The 23,568-nt window shown below is 40.3% G+C and overlaps 2 protein-coding genes and 1 long non-coding RNA gene across 3 annotated transcripts in view; 2 read left to right on the forward strand and 1 right to left on the reverse strand.

Moving 5' to 3' along the window:
• The window catches only part of LOC113076622 (uncharacterized), a 29,742-nt gene extending 25,553 nt beyond the window's left edge, over window positions 1-4,189 (reverse strand). The window contains exons 1-3 of the long non-coding RNA XR_003281214.1: window positions 3,988-4,189; window positions 3,565-3,644; window positions 812-3,247 (exon numbers count right to left, since the gene is read on the reverse strand). This is a non-coding gene — a long non-coding RNA (uncharacterized LOC113076622). The remainder of the gene's footprint in view (window positions 1-811; window positions 3,248-3,564; window positions 3,645-3,987) is intronic.
• Window positions 4,190-4,799: 610 nt separating this feature from the next.
• On the forward strand, window positions 4,800-7,510 carry LOC113076614 (transforming protein RhoA-like). The gene is made up of 5 exons (XM_026249305.1): window positions 4,800-4,915; window positions 6,037-6,241; window positions 6,313-6,433; window positions 6,504-6,634; window positions 7,114-7,510. The coding sequence occupies exons 2-5, from the start codon at window positions 6,086-6,088 to the stop codon at window positions 7,285-7,287; spliced, it is 582 nt and encodes a 193-aa protein (XP_026105090.1). The 5' UTR covers window positions 4,800-4,915; window positions 6,037-6,085; the 3' UTR covers window positions 7,288-7,510.
• Window positions 7,511-9,868: 2,358 nt separating this feature from the next.
• LOC113076623 (rab GDP dissociation inhibitor alpha-like) lies at window positions 9,869-21,805 on the forward strand. The gene is made up of 11 exons (XM_026249309.1): window positions 9,869-10,136; window positions 17,595-17,702; window positions 17,798-17,894; window positions 18,114-18,248; window positions 18,705-18,903; window positions 19,173-19,304; window positions 19,381-19,480; window positions 19,792-19,963; window positions 20,901-21,045; window positions 21,116-21,170; window positions 21,242-21,805. The coding sequence occupies exons 1-11, from the start codon at window positions 10,095-10,097 to the stop codon at window positions 21,380-21,382; spliced, it is 1,326 nt and encodes a 441-aa protein (XP_026105094.1). The 5' UTR covers window positions 9,869-10,094; the 3' UTR covers window positions 21,383-21,805.
• The last annotated feature ends 1,763 nt before the right edge of the window (window positions 21,806-23,568 follow it).

Raw genomic sequence — 23,568 nt, forward strand, 5'->3', positions numbered from 1 at the left:
TTGATTAATAATTTTCAATCTCTATCAAAGTTATCTACGTACTCTGCAAAACAGCAAGACAAAAAAATGGTGTCTATAAAATCAGCCCTGAAAAATACAAGATCAATACTGAACAAAACAAATTTACTAATTAACTTTTTTCTTCAAATAACCTTTATTTATTACTGAAACTTGGCTCATTGCAGTGGTGTACCGACCGCCAAAATCAATTATTTTAATATACATTGTGTTGTCCTTCAAAGCCTCTTGTAAAAGTTTGTACAGATTATTGAAACAACAAACCTTTTGTAATTTTTGGAAACAATTTAAACTTTAAAACTAATGGATTTCATAGGGCCCCATGTTATATTATAATGTTGTTGTTTTATTCCGTTATTTGTCTCAGCTTATAAAATAAAATATAATTTCAGTAAAGTGGTTTCTGGAATAAGCTTAACACGCAACAAACTTGTAGTTAATGCTGTGGCCCTGCAGCAGCGGTACACATGGCAGTAATAGGCATTTTGGTTGTCCACCTACTGTATAACTGGATCGTTTAAAAGACAATCACAATTAGATTAGTATAGGAACGTAAATACACTACAAGAGCTGCAAACTAGCATTCATGCATTACCAATCTCTGAGAGACTCAACTATGATATTGCAACTACTAAGGTCTAGTCTTGTAAAGAGATTTAAGGATTTGATAAACCTTTTTCCAGATTTAAAATAACAATAACTCCAGCACAAATGTGAAAATAAGAAGTTAATAATCATTCAACTTAATTAAACAATCACATATAAGGGACAATATAATTATAATGAAACTTACCTTTCTAATCATCTTGTTAGTTGTTCGCTGTCCGTGTTAATGCTGGAGATGAATTTCATTTCTATTTTACCTGCTAACTAACTAGGTCGATGCTTCTTACTTAAACCTCCTAGTAACTCCATAGCAACCTCCTCACATAGCCTAGGTGCTCTCTAGTAACCAGTCAGAAAACCGTAGGTACCTCTGAATTCAGAAATACTAAAACTGCTGTTTTCTGAGACTCTTAACTTGGTTCAGCTGTAGAGCTCTGAAGAAGGATCTTGGCGTAAACATGAAGATGTAACCCATCACTGGCAAACAACCCTAAGCAGTAACTCATTCTATCAAAAATAAATGAGGACATCATTATTTATTTTTAGATAATGAACTTTAAGGAAAAGCCGTAATGGCCTGTGTCTTGACACAGAGCGTCAGCTGCAGTGTCAATACTTTACATATCTGCTATTTGAATCGGCTGCTGAATCATGATTTTTATATAAACTATTAAAAAAACAAAAAAACACACACATTAAAAAAACAGCAGTTGGCAAAGTTGATGTAATTTTGCCAACTGATCAAATAAATCAACCTTTCCTCACATCTCTGACCCAGACTTACATGTGGATTTATTTCATGTGGAGACAAACCCGATACTCTCATACCAGATATTTTATAGATAAAACATCATCCTTGTGTTTCTTTTCTGATTACATGCACATTTTCATTGCGTTGGTCCCATGGCAGCCGTTATCTGACGGAATCCCCTCCAAATAAAAAGGGCGAAGCCCAAGAGTGATGCGCGATAATTCATTATCATCAATATTATTTATTATAAATGACCAATAAATTAGCCTGCAACATATTAAACTGAAACTATTGTAACAGACTTTATTTGATTCCGTTATATTGCACTAATTCTGGATGTATGGGCGCTCTTTACATGTGTGTGTGTGCGCGTGTGTGTGCGCGCGTGTGTGTGTAATGCATTTATCCCCTCGGGGCTTGCCCTAGATAGGCAATGGGCATGCACACTTCTCTCCTCTAGTGTCATGGGTTTTTGGGAAGTTCTCCTTGGTGTGAGGAATAATAAAAAGTCAAGAAGAGTTCAGACTCTGGTTTTATTGTTTTCTTATTACTGAATGTTTAGGCGGACCCTGCACGACGCTCGGTTACACTATCATTTTATCTGAAAAGCAAAAACAGGAGCAAAACTCATCTGTAATCACCTGTGAGCAGAGCTTCAAATGTGAGCTGTAACATATCCACATAGCCTACTAAATAGACTATTCCAACCAATTTACTAGTATTAGTATAGGTCTACTTGTTTTTTTTTTTTTTTATTACAGCCCATGATAGTTAATACGTTACAAAAACATTGTAAAAACTTAAAATTAGGCTAACTTATTGAGCGGAAAAAAGGTCACCCCACTCAATTTTTCTACTTCTGTCATTGTTTCGGACAATCGACAATTCGGACGGGTCCGATTCGTGAACCTAGGAGCGGATGATACTGCGCATGTGTGATTCAGCGTCAAGAAGACGGACACACAGAGCGTCTGAACTGAACTGATTCTTTTGGTGATTGAATCTGAACTGTGACTACTCGCAAGGGCAATCATCGCTAAAGACGTCATTGCGTCGAGCGCAAAAGAACCGTTTTATTTAATCGAACTGTCTGAAAGGCCAGTTTCCACACACAGTCAACACAAACACTTGAAAATGCACACATATAATGGTCACATTTCTAATAAGAAAAAAACATGCAACCAAGGCCAAATTATGACAAACATAAAAGATTGCTTCATTAACGTGCATTAGTAATCGTTATAGATCTTAGTGAAACTGACAATAAAAGAGATGAATTTCTTACCTTTCTTTGTGGTTCTTGAAATGTCGAATGAAATTTGACGTTGTCGTGTCGGATATTCTTGCTTGCACATTTTAAATCTGGCAAATCTTTTTTTATTGGCACGGGCCAGTTCAAAGTCTTTATAACCAAACGAGACTATCTGTGGAGCTCGGCTACTGTCTGCTACGTCTGGCGCGGTTTGATCTGTCCAGTGTTAAACGCACCGACGCGGATTCGTGGTGCTGACGTCACAATGATATCGTTTTTATTATTATTACTTTTATTGCTGATTGTTTATTATACGTTCAAGTCATTTTCATACTTTAATAAAGCAATTAATTTGCAAGTCCTCTAAATTGTGATTGGAGTCCCCCACCTCTGCTTTACAGGTTCTGCGTCTTTGTTTCTGTCTGCGGAAAACCTCTTTATCCGACTATAAAGCCTGGGCCCAGCTGCACAAACAGCTAAGAATAGTCTTACGAGGCATCAGATTTATTCTTTAAGACTGTTCATAACCTTCTGATCTGATTTGATACCCCTTGAGTAACTGCTCACAGACACTGAAGATACTGGCACAGATGCAGCTGGCCCGGGTCTCCAAACCGCTGCTAAAAGGGGAAGACTTAGATGTAAATAACCTGTAAATTACTACAACTACATAACATCAAATCTATAGGTGTTTTTCTGTTGATTATAAAACACATTCAGCTGCAGGCGCACAAAATATGCCAATGAAAATACATTTTTATTGAAATTCTTTCAACGGGGAGTATAATATTTTATATATAGACCTTGCCAGACACAAATTCACGGACGGGCATTTCATTTTTTTCAGGGGGGCACAAATGAGATCACCCTCACTGCAATGCATAACATCATTAACTATGAGTTTAATGGACAAAAAAACGAGGAAGAACGGCCTTACCTCTCGTGAAGACTGGAGCAGTCTAAACACACGTCACGGGGCTCGACATCACGCTGTCCGATTATTGGGACAAGTGGATTCTTTAAAAGGCCAAATGAAAGAGAATTTTACTTGCCCGATCGACAAGTAATCTCGCCCTATTAAAATGCCAATAACAATCACCAAAACGCGATAATAATTCAATGACGACCGAAAGTGCATCCTAATTACGCTAACGAGGCTCTACTCCCTCACCAGGACAAGTCGAAACAAAGGAGCACAGCAAACACAAAGTGAGTTAACAGTGTTAACAAAGTGAGTTAAAACAAATTGGGAGTTTATAATAACATGATACCGTTAAACAACATTACAGCACGATTGAAAATGTGACTGCGATTTCATATGACAGTTCACTGAACAAGAAATTAATTTTAAGTTACATACCGGTATTACAGAACTCTTGAATATTTCGCTTTAGGCCTTTCGTCTAAAGTTAAATCGCTGCTGCACTCTCCTGCCAACTTTGATGGTTTTTGATGAGAGAAACGCCATATATTCATTGCACTGCTACTCGACATCGCTCTAGTTTGTAATTACAACTAATTAACGTTAAGCGGTGGCGCTATGCTTAACAAACAACCAAACATTTCCGCGCTCACTATCGACAAACCAATCAAATTCGTTTAAAATATATGTTTTTCAAATCAGACCAAACACATTTTTATTTTTATTCGGGAGTTATATATATACAAAACAAAAACTTTTGATCACAGTATAGCTTATTGATAATAATAATAAAAAAAATATTGTGCAAACTATAGCAAGGACTGTTGGTTGGTGATCTATATGATGTCTATGTGTGTGTGTGTGTGTGTGTGTGTGTGTATATATATATATATATATATATATATATATATATATATATATATATATATATATATATATATATATATATACATTTTTTGTGTGTACGTCTAAATTAAATAAAAATAGTACATAAACGTTTGTGATTTGTGTGAAAGTTTTGAGAAAATTATTTTCATGATTTGTAATTTGTATGAAATGAATGAAAACGTACAATCTGTTTAGGACAATTGTTAAGTTCTCAGATCACTCCGTTTTCACAATTTTGAGAATAATGCCCTGAGATTGGAAATATGTGTCGATCGATTGAGAAAAACTGTAAATTAACTGCTGGAAAGAGAACTGCGAGGACTCTTGACGCGTCCGCTGAGGACTCTTGTTTTGATACTTCCGCTGAGGACTCTTATTTTGACGGGTTGTTATTCAATCGCCATCTTGGCTGGTTGTGTACGGCTTCCGGCGCGCGCAAAGAAGCGACCCGGAAAACCCGATCCGAGTTGAACTGAAGGTGAGCTCGAATTTAATGCGGCTTTCTTTTCATTACGCTCTTGCTAAGAGATCAGAAAGATCAGCGACTGTTATTAAACTTCTGTCGACTGAAAGAGTTCCATGTTTGGGGGTTTTATTGTCTTACTGACGAGACTCGCGTACTTCCGCTTGTGAATTAGCCTGTTAGCTTCGCATCGACATACAAATATATTGAAACTTTTAAAAGCATAAGTCGTGACAGCATTGACCTGTTAGTCACTTTTACTGTATTACCCTTTAAATGACTAAAAGTGTTCTACAGTTTTATTTTTAAATTCAATGTAAACGCAGCTAAAACGTTTATATTCCTCTCTAATAGTGGTTTAGTATATATGATGTTTTCATGTTTATGTGAAGCTCTTACTGAAGCCTCAGGTCACTCGCTTTATCAACTATTTTAGTACTTTTTTAAATTCTATGACAGTGGTTTAATGTTGGTCTTTGGGTGAATCTCGTAAATATACAAGAGTGTAATTTCATGCCATATCTCTAAAAAGTAAACTTTGAATAATAGTGATAACATTTATCATAACGAAAATAAAGAACTTTTTAATTCATTATTTTTGGGGGAATATATTTTATTGTCAAAAATGTCAAAATAAAAAATATTAGTATATTATAAAACCATGTATGTGTGTGTGTATTGGGGCTGATTTAGATTTTGGCCACAGAAGATTATGAAATTACAATAATCAAGATAAAATGATTATTGTGCCCCATTCTGTTCCCTTTCCAGCGAGGTTTCTCCCAAAAAATGTAACGTGCAAATCAGTAAATCATGTAACTTTTATCAAATTGGACATGCTTGATTAGAATTACTAATGTTGTTATAAGTGCTAATAACTTCACTTATTAATACAAGACAATAGTAATATTATTTACTGACACTGTTACATTGACTCGCCAACACTGATCTTTACTCGCGTTTGGAGCTTGGCGAGTGTTAATTTTACACCCTATGTATTAATATATATACACAAAGTACACACACACATTATGTAAACAAACTTTCATTTTGAATGTGATTAAGCCCTAATATACATCAGTATAACGGTCAGCTGATTTCCTTATTGTGATCATGTGATGTCTGTTGTGCCCCAGCGAGTGGAGCGGTTCTCTGGTCTCGCAGGGTTAATAACGCGGCGCAGGAATGGCGGCGATCCGTAAGAAGCTGGTGATCGTTGGTGACGGTGCGTGTGGGAAGACCTGTCTGCTCATCGTCTTCAGTAAAGACCAGTTCCCCGAGGTCTACGTGCCCACCGTCTTCGAGAACTACGTGGCCGACATCGAGGTGGACGGCAAGCAGGTGAGCAGCGAGCGCTTCGTGAGGCTGCGAGGTGTGCTAGCGCTGTGCTAATGCTAGCGTGTGTGTTCCAGGTGGAGCTAGCGCTGTGGGACACGGCGGGTCAGGAGGACTACGACCGTCTGCGACCACTCTCGTACCCAGACACCGACGTCATCCTCATGTGCTTCTCCATCGACAGCCCAGACAGCCTGGGTGAGTCTCGTGCTAACACCGCGCTCTTGCTAGCCTCACGCACACTGACCTCTGACCTCTCACCCTGCAGAGAACATTCCTGAGAAATGGACTCCGGAAGTCAAGCATTTTTGCCCCAACGTTCCCATAATTCTGGTGGGCAACAAGAAGGACCTGCGCAACGACGAACACACACGCCGCGAGCTCATTAAGATGAAGCAGGTGCGTAGCTCCCGCTAGCACTAGCATCTACATTAGAGACCAATCCAGTGTACTTACTGGCTGAACATGTGGGACTTTTATTTTGAAAGCCCATTCTTCAGGTTTGAATAACAATAGTGAAACTCTGTTTATTATGTATATGTGACCCTGGAGTATAAGAGTATTTTTTTTTTTTAATTTGAAATCTATGCATCATCTGAAATCTGAATAAATCATCTTTCCACTGATGTCTGGTTTGTTAGGAGGACAGTATTTGAAAATCTGGAATCTGAGGGAGCAAGAAAATTGTAATATTGAGAAAATTATCTTTAAAATTGTTGTATATTACTAATCCCATCTGAATCTGCCACGTCTGTGTTTTCTTACTCGTTCTCTGTAATAATCCCAGGGTTTTTCTCAGTGTAAACTCGTCTAGACTGAAGCGGTGTCTTCTCTACGGTGTTGGATTATAAAGCTGTTTGGTTTGGTCTCTCCCGCAGGAGCCCGTCAAGCCGGAGGAGGGCCGGGACATGGCAAACCGCATCTGTGCCTTCGGATACATGGAGTGCTCTGCCAAGTCCAAGGACGGCGTGCGGGAGGTGTTCGAGATGGCCACCAGGGCGGCGCTGCAGGCCCGCAAGGGCAAGAAGAACAACAAGTGCCTGCTGCTGTAGACAGACTTTTATTCCTTTTAACTGAATCAGTTCACCTAGTGTTGAGAGTTTATGTCAGTATTTAACGCACGCGAACACAAATATGCAACAGCGACTTGGACAAACAGCGCATCAGGACCAGGGTGTGCTGCACGCCGCGGACCAGACTTGAAATGCATTCTTTTGTCTTTCTCAATCAGAAAATTTGGTATGTTTGTGTATTAAAGCCTTTATAAGACATGTTTGCTGCTTTGTGAATCCGCTCTTTATTTCACACACCTTCACTAGAAAATAAACATCACACACAGATCCTGCAAATAATTTTCCTGTGGAGAGATTCTCCCATGGGATTTAATAATGAGGCTTTTTCCTTTATGGGTGCATTTATTCTCTAACACAGTATTTTCTGAAAGTAAAAGTGATGTGACATTCAGCCAAGTATGGTGACCCATACTCAGAATTCGTGCTCTGCATTTAACCCATCCAAAGTGCACACACACAGAGCAGTGAACACACACACACACACACACACACACACACACACTGTGAACACACACCCGGAGCAGTGTTCATCATTTATGCTGCGGCGCCCGGGGAGCAGTTTGGGGTTCGATGCCTTGCTCAAGGACACCTAAGTCGTGGTATTGAAGGTGGAGAGAACTGTACATACATCCCCCCCCACAATTCCTGCCGGCCCGAGACTAGAACCCACAACCTTTCAATGTCCGACTCTCTAACCATTAGGCCACGACTTCCCACGTTTCATATTGTTCCTCATGGAATTCACACCTAACTTTTTCAACATAATTAAAAAACACTGAGAAACTTAAACTGTGAGCGAATTCTGGAAATCTTGAACGGTGTTACCATGGGGATATATTAAAATAACAGTAAAAAATAAGATAAGACTAATTAATCCATCAAGATACACTTCCTGGAAAAGTGAAATGACAGAAGATGTGAAGTCTTGTCTTCTAAAAATCCGAAGAAAATGAAGCTAGCTTCTGCTTAAAACAAGACAACGGGGTCTGAAAAAAGATCTTGATTCAAGTAAAAAAACAAATGAAGACACCCATTTGTTCTTGTTCGAAGCAAAATCTTAATTTTGATCTATTTTCAGAGGATTTCACTTCTCTTTTAAAGGCTCAAAAATCATCTTCTCCGCTCTGCTTCAGAGAAAAGACTTCCAGCCAAACCCAATCAATAAGAAATGTCTATTGACCACCACCCAGACCTGGACACAGACAGAAGCTTTCACAGTTGTCTTATTTCAGAATCATTCATTATTATTACACTTGACGTGTACCTTATTCATTGATCAGACTTGACGTACACCTACCAAATCTTACCTTTACCTTACCTTTTGCATATACACTGTGTAGAATTAAGAGGCAAGCTGATTTTCTGATCATATTTTTTGGTAAAATTTACCAATTCCAAACCAAACCAATCTTAACTATTAATTTTGCATTTAATCTTTTATAAGTGATATATAATCTTTTTTTGGCTTGTTTTATCTGTAAAATAAAATCTGCCTAATAATTATGCATACCTGGATAAACAGTGTTTTTCACTTCCAAGTTCCAGCCTCCTCCTTTTCTAATGTGTAATTGATAAACGTTCACTTACCTTACTCCACTGTGCAATTAAGTTATTAGACAAAATACTTAGTCTGATGATGGTCATCAAACACGTTATTATACTTTTAAACATGTATAACTTCGTGTATATTAACATCACACTCACACGCACACAAAACTAACCAGCTCCATGCTGAGAGGTTTAGACGGCTCGACTGGCTGTTTGCACGTTTAATTTTAAAAAGACGCTGTGTAACAGTACACGACCCACTGTCTCACTATGTAAATAATGGTAAGCCTCGGTACATTTTTTAAAAATAATTTTTCCTTGCTGCTCCATCAACTCCTCCTGACAGGGCAGTTAAATATATAGGTTAACTCTGGCCACTTCTTCATGTCGTCTAACATTACCCACGTTAACAGCGTCGATGGATGGGACAATTTGAGACCATTTGATCGTCGTAAGACGTTTTCATCGTGCTCCAAATTTATAACATAACGTTCTTTGTCATTTGGCCACAGTTATAGCTAGCTATAAACAATCGTACAACTACTAAACTAGTAACCGGACGTGCCGTATCGGTTTAGCGGAAGTCGGATGACAAAATGCGGAAATGCGAAGTATTAAAAGTGGGCGGGGCGGAATAAGGTGAATAAACACCTGCTACATGTCCAGGCTAAACGAGACTCAAAACCTGAATGGCTAAACTAGTCTGGCATGGAGCATGCTGGGAAATGTAGTCATACATTGTCAAACAATTCAGTTATAAGCCATATACTATCATCTATATATTTTTATAAATAATCAGAAACTCTGTTGTATTACAGTTATTGTTTTATTGTTACAGTGCTGAAGAAAAACTGGTAGACATTTTGAATGGTTTCCACTACAAATACCATTACAAACATAACAAACCATTAGTTTTTACCCAATAAAAATGGTTTTGTGTAGTGTGTTTTGGGACTAATTCCATTAGAATGTAGAAAGTCCCATTATAACCAGTAAAACCATTATAAATTCTGCGATGTGTCTATAGTTTGTTCAGCAGGTTATTAAAGGCTGAAAATGGAAAAAGTAGCAAATGTGTGTGAATCTCAAGTGTCTGAACACTCCTGCAGACAGACAGTGTGTGTGTGTGTGTGTGTGTGTGTGACCCTCACATAAGGCGAGGATTATGAGTTTAGGATAATATAATAATCACACAGTCGACTGGACAGTGTGTTGGGATTCACTCGCAGGGCGTAAGGATGCCGGAGTTTGATGTGATTGTTCTGGGAACCGGACTGAAGGTAAGAAACATTCACATCCTGGTCTGAGATCAGACTAGATCAGGGGCCAGTGTATAAACTGCTTAGACTAGTCTTAAAAAGCTAGTCAGCTCATTTTTTTCCTCTTCAAGACCGGTCATGAATTTAAATTCCACTGCAAGAAGATATATTGTTTTAATCTGAATGTTAAAAGTAAGACCGCTTGTCTTCTGAAGACACAGTCTGAACACAGTGACTATGTTTATGTGCTGAGTCCAGACGGAGCTCCTGAGTCTGTACAGCAGATAATCTCAGTGTGATGACCGGTGTGTGCTGACCAGTGTGTGATGACCGGTGTGTGGTGACCAGTGTGTGATGACCGGTGTGTGATGACCGGTGTGTGGTGACCGGTGTGTGGTGGTCTGTGTGTGCTGACCAGTGTGTGATGACCGGTGGTCTGTGTGTGGTGACCGGTGTGTAGTGACCGGTGGTCTGTGTGTGATTAGCAGTGTGTGATGACCGATGTGTGGTGGCCTGTGTGTGATGAACAGTGTGTGGTGACCGATGTGTGCTGACCAGTGTGTGATGACTGGTGGTCTGTGTGTGATGACCGGTGTGTGGTGGTCTGTGTGTTAAGGTTAAGGAAAACAGTTTGACACCATAGTATAATGAGCATACTCGCACCCTAAAGAGAACAGCCCGAAAAATGGAGCGCAGCTGGAGGAAAACAAAACTAGAGGTATTTCGTATTGCTTGGTGGGAAACTAACCTATCCTACAGAAAAGCATTAAAAACTGCTAGATCCGATTACTTTTCTTCTCTTTTAGAAGAAAACAAACATAACCCCAGGTATTTATTCAATACACTGGCTAAATTAATGAAAAATAAAGCCTCAACAAGTGTTGACATTTCCCAACACCACAGAGGTAATGACTTTATGAACTACTTTACTTCTAAAATCGATACTATTAGAGATAAAATTGCAATCATTCAGCCGTCAGCTACCGTATCACATCAGACAGTGCACTATAGACCCCCTGAGGAACAGTTCCACTCATTCTCCACTATAGGAGAGGAAGAATTGTATAAACTTGTTAAATCATCTAAACCAACAACATGTATGTTAGACCCTATACCATCTAAGCTCCTAAAAGAGGTGCTTCCAGAAGTCATAGGTCCTCTTCTGATTATTATTAATTCCTCATTGTCATTAGGATATGTCCCCAAAACCTTCAAACTGGCTGTTATTAAGCCTCTCATCAAATAACCACAACTTGACCCCAGAGAACTTGTTAATTATAGACCAATCTCGAATCTCCCTTTTCTGTCTAAGATACTAGAAAAGGTGGTATCCTCACAATTATATTCCTTCTTAGAGAAAAATGGTATATGTGAGGATTTCCAGTCAGGATTTAGACCGTATCATAGTACTGAGACTGCTCTCCTTAGAGTTACAAATGATCTGCTCTTATCATCTGATCGTGGGTGTATCTCTCTATTAGTTTTATTGGATCTTAGTGCTGCGTTTGACACAATTGACCACAACATTCTTTTGCATAGACTTGAACACTTTGTTGGCATCAGTGGAAGTGCATTAGCATGGTTTAAATCATACTTATATGACCGCCATCAGTTCGTAGCAGTGAATGAAGATGTATCATATCGATCACAAGTGCAGTATGGAGTACCTCAAGGCTCAGTACTAGGTCCGCTACTCTTCACGCTTTATATGTTACCCTTGGGAGATATCATCAGGAAACATGGTGTTAGCTTTCACTGTTATGCTGATGATACTCAGCTCTATATTTCTTTGCGGCCCGGTGAAACACACCAATTTGAAAAACTAATGGAATGCAAAGTCGATATAAAAAAACTGGATGACGAGTAATTTCTTACTGCTAAATTCAGAAAAAACAGAGGTGTTAATCATAGGGCCTAAAAACTCTGCTTGTAATAACCTAGAACACTGTCTAAGACTTGATGGTTGCTCTGTCAATTCTTCGTCATCAGTTAGGAACCTAGGTGTGCTACTTGATCGCAATCTTTCCTTAGAAAGCCACGTTTCTAGCATTTGTAAAACTGCAATTTTCCATCTCAAAAATATATCTTAATTACGGCCTTTGCTCTCAATGTCAAATGCAGAAATGTTAATCCATGCATTTATGACTTCAAGGTTAGACTATTGTAATGCTTTATTGGGTGGTTGTTCAGCACGCTTGGTAAACAAACTACAGCTAGTCCAAAATGCAGCAGCCAGAGTTCTTACTAGAACCAGGAAGTATGACCATATTAGCCCGGTCCTGTCAACACTGCACTGGCTCCCTATCAAACATTGTATAGATTTTAAAATATTGCTTATTACTTATAAAGCCCTGAATGGTTTAGCACCTCAGTATTTGAATGAGCTCCTTTTACATCATAATCCTCTACGTCCGCTACGTTCTCAAAACTCAGGCAATTTGATAATACCTAGAATATCAAAATCAACTGCGGGCGGCAGATCCTTTTCCTATTTGGCGCCTAAACTTTTCGGGAGGCAGACACACTCTTGCAGTTTAAATCTAGATTAAAGGAACACTCCGACTTTTTAGGGCTTTAGCTTATTCACAGTATCCCCCAGAGTTAGATAAGTCCATACATACCTTTTTCATTTCTGTGCGTTCTGTAAGTGTTATTTGACGCACCCACCGCTAGCCTAGCTTAGCACAAAGACTGGATGTAAATGGAAAATGGTAGCATAGTAATCCCAATAAGTGACAAAATAATGCAAACATTTTCCTATTTACATGTTGTGATCTGTATAGTCACAGCATGTACAAATAACAAGGCTATATGAGACAGAGACCATTTTTAATCGTATAAATACAGGGAACTATATTCTCACTAGGCGTAGGAGCACAGCTAATGTTACTTGGGCGGAGTGATTAGCGCAGCACACGAGACGCCCTGTTGATGGTTCTGTAAACAAAACAAACGTGACTAACTAGCTAGACGTGACTCGTGATCATGGCTGACTTTGAGGAATTGTCAGACTCAGAGGAATTTTACTGTGTATCAAACCAAGATCCAGAACCATATAGTTTTGAGCCAGAATACACAGACGAGGAGTTACAAACTTTGGAAGCTATAAGACAAGATGCCGAACAGATTGATTTCGAAGGGAGAATCAGAACGAACATGGACTGGTGGTGTAAATGTGGAACATGCCAACCTATGCCGACAGAAACCGAGTGCCTTTGTTGTAATGAATGGGACCGGGTATTGCCATCAATGTCAAGGCTTGATGACAATCAAAATATTCCGTCACTACCACGGAAGATTTCTCTGCCCTAATACACCCGGCAGTTATCGTTTCTTTTCCCATTGTGACAAGATCAACTGGAAGAAACGTCCACCAAGTAAGTGATTCTGTTATAATGATCACGAGCAGTGTGTTCATGACAACACAATAATAACAATAAAGGGGATACACGGAGCCCCTATTCACGTAATAGTGTCACTACTAAGGTTATATTACATTAGCATGGCACTGTTAGTATGGCTAATGTTAGTCATCTCAAAACATAATGGAAAACACTTACCGCAGCAACAGGTAATCCAATTTGTCCTGTCTTTATTATCGATGGGATGGCTGTATCCTTTAGCACACGTTTCATGGTCCATGTGGCAACTTGCATTTTTTCAAAATAGTCGTCTACAGTAAAATGTTTAGAGCAAACGAAATACTTTGTAATGGTGTTTACAGGTGTGTTTGGAACTATTGAGAATGTGGAGTCATGTGGGAGGGGTCTGATTTGGGAGGGGTCTGAGCCGATCGACCCTGATGGCAGGATACGCTATCGGTTGCCAGGGGCAATGCCTTCAGAACTACACAGAGGCGCGACTAAACATTTCAGAGCTCTTTATTTTTGCGCATTTATTTTGTTGGCGGAACAGATCGAGACGGATCTACGAATACGAGAAAGAAAAGGAAGAAAGTAAAGCAATGCAAAAACATAAGGCGAAAGAAAGGGGACCTTACAGGAACAAGCTCACACCAAGCGCAAAACAGCAGTGTTTGGAGAAGCTCTCAGGCATCCAAAATATCGACCCATACGAGCTCCCTGCAGCAGCACAGACACCTGAACCATATACCTCAGTGCTCAGATATGGATATTGGGAATTATATTATTTACAATGTAAGTCACCTTGCATTCACACTGTTAATGGCTTTAATCTAACCAGGACATTTACATCTTGCAATCACACATTTAACTACCCTAGCTAACCCAGAACTGGTTTGTCCACTTTGCAGCCCCCAACACAAAAACCTGGTACAGTATGTGTCATTGGGTTAAAATCAAATTATAACTAAACATACACAGCTTTAGCCTCCATCAAAACATGTTGGAAACGTTTGTGTACATTGAACATCTCGTTACAATCTAGTGTTTACGAAACAGTCGCAGTTAATTACTTTGTCATTTTGGTCAAGAAGTGCATTCTAAATGCAATGTAATTACAATACACTAAAACACATGTGAATAAACTTACTTTGGCCAGTACAACACTGTTTTCTTCACCTGCTGTAGATGGACCCAGCCACAGCAGAAAGCCTCGTAACTTTCCAAAGACTTGTGGCTTTTAAACTCCTGCATTGTGTAGTAACTTAAACCAAAAAAATATATAATTCCCAATGTCCATATGTGTGCGTGGATGTAAATGGTCCTGGTCTCTGTGCTGCTGCAGGGAGCTCGTATGGGTCGATATTTTGTATGCTTGAGCGCTTCTCCAAATACCGCTGTTTTGCGCTTGGTGTAACCTAAAAAAAAACTGTATTCCATTGTTCCTATGTTCTCCATATGTATCGTGAGAGGTACTGGAGCAGTTTTTAACGCAGCAGTAACTTCCAGGCATGGTAAAACAGTTCAGAATTGCGAGAACCTCCTCTACTACCGAGTTAACAACACATGTAAACAATACTGTTTCGCCGCCGGTATCCTGCCAACATGGCGGAGACTGTGATATCGAGGGAGGGGCTTTGTGCTATGACGACAACTCCTCACTCTCAATACCCAGGACAAGTAGCCATCGATTCATCAGGTCAGCGTTTTGGTTGGAATTCTATGAAACCTCATAGTATTACCTGGGGCCTGTACCATGAAGCTGGATTAGGTGGCTAGCCAGCTATGTTTCAGCTTAGTTTCCGCCAACCCTGGGTTTTAGGTACTATGAAAGTAGCTTGGCTTTAATCGGTGTTACGCTGCACGGCTAACCTGCTCCGGGGCAGGTTATGTTCTGGATTCAAGATCTCAGACTGAAGGTGAACCAATCAGATGTGAGAGAAGTGACACATGTCTGACACAAAGTCACTCCAGTTTATCTTGCTCCAAATTAAAGGTCACTTATGCTTATATATATATAAAAAAAAATAGAAGTCTGGCTTTAATGATAAAGCTGAGTCATTTTATGATTTATATACATTTTGTGATTCATATTATTATTTATCTCTTACACACAAGCAATTTTAGTTTAACAGTTATTAACATTATTTTAAATAAATATTAACGTATACAGATCATGTAATATAAATAAGCTGTAGTATCAAAAGATTGCACTATTTTAAAAATTACAAATCTGACCTTACATGTTCAAGTCTCTATCACTATATATTTTCAAATGTATAAACTAAGTTAACAAGTTCTACTTGTGACTACACTGATGGAGCAAGATCATTTTATTAGTCCTCCTTCATTTTTCATATGACATTTAAATGTGTCATATTCTTCAATCTCTTAATCTTTAGCAAAATCTTTAGTTTTGAATCTCACTGGGTCTCTCACAAGAAGTAAATCAAACTTGCTTTGTGTTGCAAGGCTCGTGATTGGCTGTTCGCCAGTGATGTCACACATTCATGTGCACGTGCTCCACAAACTCAGGATCAAAGCCTGAATTGACAAAGAAAGTTGATGAACAGCATCATGGTATCAACAAATCCGGATTGGAGAGGTTTGGTTTTGTCAACTCAAAACTAATCCTGTAACTCTGAATTTGTTCAGCTACCATCATGGTACAGGACCCTGGTCTCCCCTGTTTATTGTTTACTGTTCTCAAAACTCAGGCAATTTGATAAAAACCTAGAATATCAAAATCAACTGCGGGCAGCAGATCCTTTTCCTATTTGGCGCCTAAACTCTGGAATAACCTACCTAACATTGTTCGGGAGGCAGCCACACTCTTGCAGTTTAAATCTAGATTAAAGACCCATCTCTTTAACCTGGCTTACACATAACATACTAATATGCTTTTAATATCCAAATCCGTTAAAGGATTTTTAGGCTGCATTAATTAGGTAAACCGGAACCGGGAACACTTCCCATAACACCCGATGTACTTGCTACATCATTAGAAGAATGGCATCTACGCTAATATTAGTCTGTTTCTCTCTTATTCCGAGGTCACCGTAGCCACCAGATCCAGTCTGTGTCCAGATCAGAGGGTCACTGCAGTCACCCGGATCCAGTACGTATCCAGACCAGATGGTGGATCAGCACCTAGAAAGGACCTCTACATCCCTGAAAGACAGCGGAGACCAGGACAACTAGAGCCCCAGATACAGATCCCCTGTAAAGACCTTGTCTCAGAGGAGCACCAGGACAAGACCACAGGAAACAGATGATTCTACTGCACAATCTGACTTTGCTGCAGCCTGGAATTGAACTACTGGTTTCGTCTGGTCAGAGGAGAACTGACCCCCAACTGACCCTGGTTTCTCCCAAGGTTTTTTTCTCCATTCTGTCACCGATGGAGTTTCGGTTCCTTGCCGCTGTCGCCTCTGGCTTGCTTAGTTGGGGTCACTTCATCTACAGCGATATCATTGACTTGATTGCAAATAAATGCACAGACACTATTTTCAACTGAACAGAGATGACATCACTGAATTCAATGATGAACTGCCTTTAACTATCATTTTGCATTATTGACACACTGTTTTCCTAATGAATGTTGTTCAGTTGCTTTGATGCAATGTATTTTGTTTAAAGCGCTATATAAATAAAGGTGACTTGACTTGGCCTGTGTGTGATGACCGGTGTGTGAGGACCAGTGGTCTGTGTGTGATGAACGGTTTGTGATGACCAGTGGTCTGTGTGTGATGACCGGTGTGTGAGGACCAGTGGTCTGTGTGTGATGAACGGTTTGTGATGACCAGTGGTCTGTGTGTGATGAACGGTGTGTGATGACCAGTGGTCTGTGTGTGATGACCGGTGTGTGAGGACCAGTGGTCTGTGTGTGATGAACGGTTTGTGATGACCAGTGGTCTGTGTGTTTTGACCAGTGTGTGAGGACCAGTGGTCTGTGTGTGATGAGCGGTGTGTGATGACCAGTGGTCTGTGTGTGATGACCGGTGTGTGAGGACCAGTGGTCTGTGTGTTTTGACCAGTGTGTGATGACCAGTGGTCTGTGTGTGATGACCAGTGTGTGGTGATCTGTGTGTGATGACCGGTGGTCTGTGTGATACAGGAATGTGTTTTATCTGGACTGATGTCTGTCAACGGGAAGAAGGTCCTTCATATGGACTCCAACCCGTATTATGGAGGAGAAAGTGCCTCAGTTTCCCCTCTGGAGGAGGTAAATGATAACACACACACACACACACACACTCACTCACACACACACATACACACACCTCACACACTTTAACATTTCTTTGTTTTTCTGAACAGCTTTATAAGAGGTTCCAGGTTTCTGCTCCTTCAAAATCAATGGGATGCGGGAAAGACTGGAACGTGGATCTGATTCCCAAGTTTCTGCTTGCAAACGGTTAGAGTGTGTGTGTGTGTGAGAGAGAGAGAGTGAGAGTGTGTGAGAGAGAGAGAGAGAAAGTGTGTGTGAGAGTGTTCCTGTGGCTCACTGAAAGTGACGTGACATACACCAAGTATGGTGACCCATACTACAGAATATTCAGTTTAAATGAGTGGATTCCTTATGTTTTCCACATGGCCTAACTCATAGTGCCCTAGATGACTATGTTTCCTTCAGGTCCTCTGGTGAAGATGCTGCTGTACACTGAGGTCACGCGGTATCTTGACTTCAAGGTGATTGAAGGCAGTTTCGTCTATAAAGGAGGGAAAATTCACAAAGTCCCCTGCACCGAGACAGAAACACACAATACAGGTACCACTGTCTGTACAGTTTTCATTCCTATTCCAAATTTGAGTTTATTTATTGTTTTAAAATTTAGCATTTTTATTTTAAGTAGCTGAAGTTTGTGTTTTTGGTCCATTTTTAAAAATTTTCTTTAGATGTCTATTTCTTTTTGTTTGTTTTGTTTTGAGTCCTCTGCACAATCTGACTTTGTTGCAGCCTAGAATTAAACTGTTTGAGAACGGCTCACTGTTTCCCTGTTTAATACTGTAAAGCTGCTTTGACACAATCTGCATTGTAAAAAGCACTATATAAATAATGGTAAATCAATAAAAAAATTAACAAAATGAAATATGTTTCCCTATCAACAGGAGGAGAAAAATAAGTTTACATTTTTTTCTATTTTATTTCAGTTAGGGTGTGTTATTACTATCATCTGAGGTTTGTTGTGGTTTCAGTTTGACTGGTATTAGTGTGTTTCTCCAGATCTGATGGGGATGTTCGACAAGCGGCGCTTCCGTAAGTTCATGTCCTTTGTGCTGAACTTCGAGGAGAACGATCCGCGGACGCATCACGACATGGACCCGCACAGAACCAATATGAGGGACGTGTTTCGCCACTTCGACCTGGGAGACGATGTGGTGGAGGTCACAGGTCACGCTCTGGCCCTTCACGTCAATGACGAGTGAGCGCAACCTTAGAGACACACACAACATTTGACTGGATTTGAAAGAAAAACGGGTCCTCATTCTGGAAAACACAGCTCAACTAAATTTCAACTGTTTAGGGTTTAGTAGAGATACTATGACATGTCCCTACCAATAACCACACACTACTAGATTTGAACCAAGCTATCATTTTGATCAAACAATTAAAAATGTGGTCAATGCCAGAATAACACTTACACCTTGTCAGTCAGTATCAGGTCAGTAACGCTGTGTGTGTATTGGTCAGTTATCTGGAGCAGCCGTGTCTGATGACCATACAGAGGATCAAGCTGTACTCCGAGTCTCTGGCACGCTACAGTCTCAGTCCGTTCCTCTATCCTCTGTTTGGTCTGGGTGAGGTGCCTCAGGGCTTCGTCAGGTGACCTTCACTCCTCTCTTCACATGAGTTATGTGGCTCTCACAGGTGAAGCTAACTCACGCGTGTCGCTCCGCAGGCTCAGCGCTGTCCACGGGAACAGATACCTGCTGAACCGCCGCGTGGACGAAATCCTGATGAAGGATGGGCGAGTGACGGTGGTGCGATCCGAGGGCGAAGTGAGCACACACACCTTCCCATGATAGATACATAAAAGGGGCGTCTGTAAGATGTACTATTACAGTTTTTGATCATTAGAAGTATGTCTATAGGACGTCTCCTATCAGATGTCAGACAAACATCTGTCAGATGTCTCTGAGATGTTTATGGTTGAGAGTGAATGTAACTTACAACTTTCAGACGTTTGTCAGATGTTTTCCAGATCAACAGATCTTTAACAGACCTCCTGCAGATGTATGTGTGTGCTATCTGGGTCATCATTACACAACCCCAATGATGATGATCTGACCACATTCTCGTCCTGATGAAGGTCTTCCGCTGTAAGCAGCTGATCTGTGACCCGAGCTACGTGCCGGAGCGCGTGAAGAAGGTTGGTCGCGTCATTCGTGTCATATGCTTACTCAACCACCCCATCAAAAACACCCACGACGCCAACTCCTGCCAGATCATCATCCCACAGACGCACCTCAACAGGAAGTCAGGTGAGTGAAGTGGAAAACACTGGAGTATTCCATTTCAACTTAAGAAGTGCTCATTTCATTTCTGCATTTTTCTTCCATCCTCTGCTCATTAAATATGGTGACAGAAGCTCAAATGCTCGTGATTGGGAAGTCGTGGCCTAATGGTTAGAGGGTTGGACTCCCAATCGAAGGGTTGTGGGTTCTAGTCTCGGCCGGACGGAATTGTGGGTGGGGGGAGTGCATGAACAGCTCTCTCTCCACCTTCAATACCACGACTTAGGTGCCCTTGAGCAAGGCACTGAACCCCCAACTGCTCCCCGGGCGCCGCAGCATAAATGATGAACACTGCTCCGGGTGTGTGCTCATGTGTGTGTGTGTGTGTTCACTGCTCTGTGTGTGTACATTTTGGATGGGTTAAATGCAGAGCACAAATTCTGAGTATGGGTCACCATACTTGGCTGAATGTCACTTCACTACCACTACTCACTACTTGATGTGCAAGAACCGGTGGCATTTGTTTTTGAAAACACAAGGGTGTTCAGCTCCAGTCATAACTTCATCAGTGAGATTTCTAGCTTCAAAACCTCTCTATTCATTTATGGTTTACGAACCTTTATCTATATCTTGGAGCACAACTCGTTTGATTCAGAACCAAACTTCAGAGTAGGTTTTAATGATTTCAGTAATTGAATGATTCACAGGTCTTGATCTGAAATGATGGTACGCAGATCATTATTCAGATTGGGACTCGGGAGCGTAAATCATTTGATTCAGATCAGTGGTTTCATGAATCTTACTCAGAATGGGACTTCGGAGCAGGTTCATGTATCATTTGAGTCAGATCAGAACCTCAGATTCCAGATTGCATCTTTTTTCAAGATAAACACATTTACACCTCAAGAGGACACATGGGCTGAATAGGCATTCCTCCGTAGTAAAGTTTGGTGTTTGTGTGCAGATATCTACATCTGTCTGCTGTCCTTCGCTCATAATGTGGCGGCGGAAGGGAAGTATATGGCTGTGGTCAGCACGATGGTGGAAACCTGCAACCCGGAGAAGGAGGTCGCTCCCGGACTGGCCCTGCTGGAGCCCATCCTGGAGAAGTGAGCTGAAGCATCTCTGCAGCGTGGCGTGTTGTTCAGGCGTGTCACTCACAGTTGGTTTTTCCCACAGGTTTGTGAGTGTCAGTAACCTGATGGTCCCCATCGACGACGGCCGCCGGAGTCAGGTAACGAGCGCTCAGCTTCATCAACCACTCCTGCTAACGAATGCTGCTCAGCCAATGTGTCTCTCCTCTAGATCTTCGTCTCACGCTCGTACGACCACACGCCACACTTTCAGACTGAGACGGATGACATCCTGGATCTGTACCGGCGCGTCACGGGCTCAGAGTTCATCTTCAGGGATCCCAGAGACACCGACGCCGACTCCGACGACTGAACGAGCGTCACAACAACAAACCCATGAGAGATCCTTCACTCCTGAACAACACGGCTGTGGTTTTTCTCTTCTTTATCCCTAGATTAGCATCTCTTCTTCTTCTTCTTTAGAGGTTTATGGTCTGTTTAAGGGTTAGTATTATTGACAGACACATTAATGTCACGGATGACAAATGTTCAGATCAGGTTTTGTTTCCCATGGCACTCTTTTGTTAGACTGAATGTGACACAGCGGTCAGACTGAGACAGGTTTATAGAAATAGCATCTGAAAGGATTATTGAACATCATGTTTCATGAGATCTTTTTTTCTGCTGCTTGCTAAATGTGTTCAGATTTGGACTGGCAGTCTTGTGTTGTGTGGTGTTTGTATACTAGCTGAATATAGCGTGTGTGTGGTGCTAATAAAGATGTGCACACGATCACACGATGGGGAGTGTGTGTTTGTGTCTGATCACACATGAGCTCAGATTAACCCATTATCACAAAGGACAGATTAACCGCCTCAATCTGGCACACACACACACTATCTCTCACACTCACACACTCACTATCCAATCCATTACAATCTACTTTATTTATTTATTTATTTATTATGTGTTCATGTTTCTGGGTTCCTGTTAACAGGCGAGCAGCTGCATTTTGGACTTACTGTAAGCGTGAAAGGGAAATTTGGTTCACACCAATGTAAAGTGCATTACAGTAATCCAAACATGTCAAAATAAAAGCATGAATCACTTGCTAAAAATATAAAAAAATAAAACATGTTTAATTTTGGCTAAAAGCCTCAATTGATAAAAACAGGATTTTACCACCATGTTTAGCTGCTTGTCAAACTTAAATTCACTGTCAATTTTAATGCCTAAATTTGGCACTACTGGCTTTACATATTGCTGCAGGGACACAAGGTCAGCCCAAACATAATGATCTCAGTTTTTTCTTCATTTAAATTAAAACAATTAAAAGACATCCAGGTTTTAATATCCTTGAGACATTCAAGTAATGGAGTCAGAGAACCGTTTGCATCTCTTCTCAGTGGTAAATAGATTTGCGAGTAATCCACATAAAAATGGTAGGAAATACCATGTCTTTTAAAAATATTTCCAAGAGGGAAAAGGTACAAGGAGAACAGAGAAGGGGGAGATAGATGATTTAGAGTCACCAAGTTTTACAGAAAAAGATCAGTCAGATAAAAACTATAAAAACACAGTGCTCTAGGCGAGAGATAAGAATAGCGTGATCAATTGTGTCGAAAGCAGCAGTGAGGTCTAAAAACACAAGAATAACTGAGTCTCCACGGTCTATAGTTAATAAAAGATCATTAAAAATTATGAAAAGTGCAGTCTTGGTACTATGAAAAGCTTTAAAATCAGATCGAAAAGTTTCTAAAATACCATTTGTATTTAAATAGGAAAAATTGCACAATTACAATCCTAAGATTTTAGAAATAAAAGTAAGCTTTGATATCGGTCGGTAGTTAGGTAAAATAGTAGTGTCCAGATTTAGCTTTTTAATTAGAAGAACAACAGTTGCCTCCCTGCAATATACTGGGACCATTCCTGAAATCAAACTGCTGATAATAATTATTTGGACATTTGGCCGTAAAGTGGTCCAGGCCTCCTTAAAAAGGCAAGGGAGGACAATGTCAGTAGTACATTTAGCTGTAGAATTAATTTATTGAGGCACGAGAGTGACACAGGCTCAAACTGGTCAAACACTGTTAAACAGGTCAGCATTTCAGAGGGGTCAGATACAGGTGGGGAAATATGAGCTCTAATGGAGGCAATCTGGTCTAAAACAAATGTGTAAAAATTTCTCACAGACTTCAGAAGCAGCTTCTAAACGAGGATTGGGGTGAATTTAAAATTGAATCAATACTTTTAAAAAGGACACATGGTTTATTTACATTTTGAAAGTTTTTTCTTTTAGATATCTAGTTTTTTTAGCTTTTACTATTTTTTGATACCTTCTCCAGCTTTCCTTTAAATTGTAATAAAAGAGATGAAGCTTGTCTGTCTTCCACCGACGCTCTGCTCTCCTGCACGCTCTCCTTGCTGAACAGGTAATGTCATTAAACCATGGCTCAGATTTAGGTCTGGAGCACAAAACTATTAAAGGAAAAACAATGTCAAGAATGCTAGCACATGTGGAGAGAAAGGAAGAAGTTAATTTCGCTGTCTGCTACAAGA

The sequence above is a fragment of the Carassius auratus genome, unplaced genomic scaffold (assembly GCF_003368295.1).
Source record: "Carassius auratus strain Wakin unplaced genomic scaffold, ASM336829v1 scaf_tig00020840, whole genome shotgun sequence".
NCBI classification, from domain to species: Eukaryota; Metazoa; Chordata; class Actinopteri; order Cypriniformes; family Cyprinidae; genus Carassius; species Carassius auratus.

Bases quoted from the DNA above. Each gene is read 5' to 3' on its own strand.
- LOC113076614 (XM_026249305.1), top strand. From the start codon at position 6,086: ATGGCGGCGATCCGTAAGAAGCTGGTGATCGTTGGTGACGGTGCGTGT. The intron at 6,242-6,312 runs GTGAGCAGCGAG...TGTGTGTTCCAG, and splicing joins TCGAGGTGGACGGCAAGCAG to GTGGAGCTAGCGCTGTGGGA. The intron at 6,635-7,113 runs GTGCGTAGCTCC...TCTCTCCCGCAG, and splicing joins AGCTCATTAAGATGAAGCAG to GAGCCCGTCAAGCCGGAGGA.
- LOC113076623 (XM_026249309.1), top strand. From the start codon at position 10,095: ATGCCGGAGTTTGATGTGATTGTTCTGGGAACCGGACTGAAG. The intron at 18,904-19,172 runs GTGAGCGCAACC...TGTATTGGTCAG, and splicing joins GCCCTTCACGTCAATGACGA to TTATCTGGAGCAGCCGTGTC. The intron at 19,964-20,900 runs GTGAGTGAAGTG...GTTTGTGTGCAG, and splicing joins GCACCTCAACAGGAAGTCAG to ATATCTACATCTGTCTGCTG.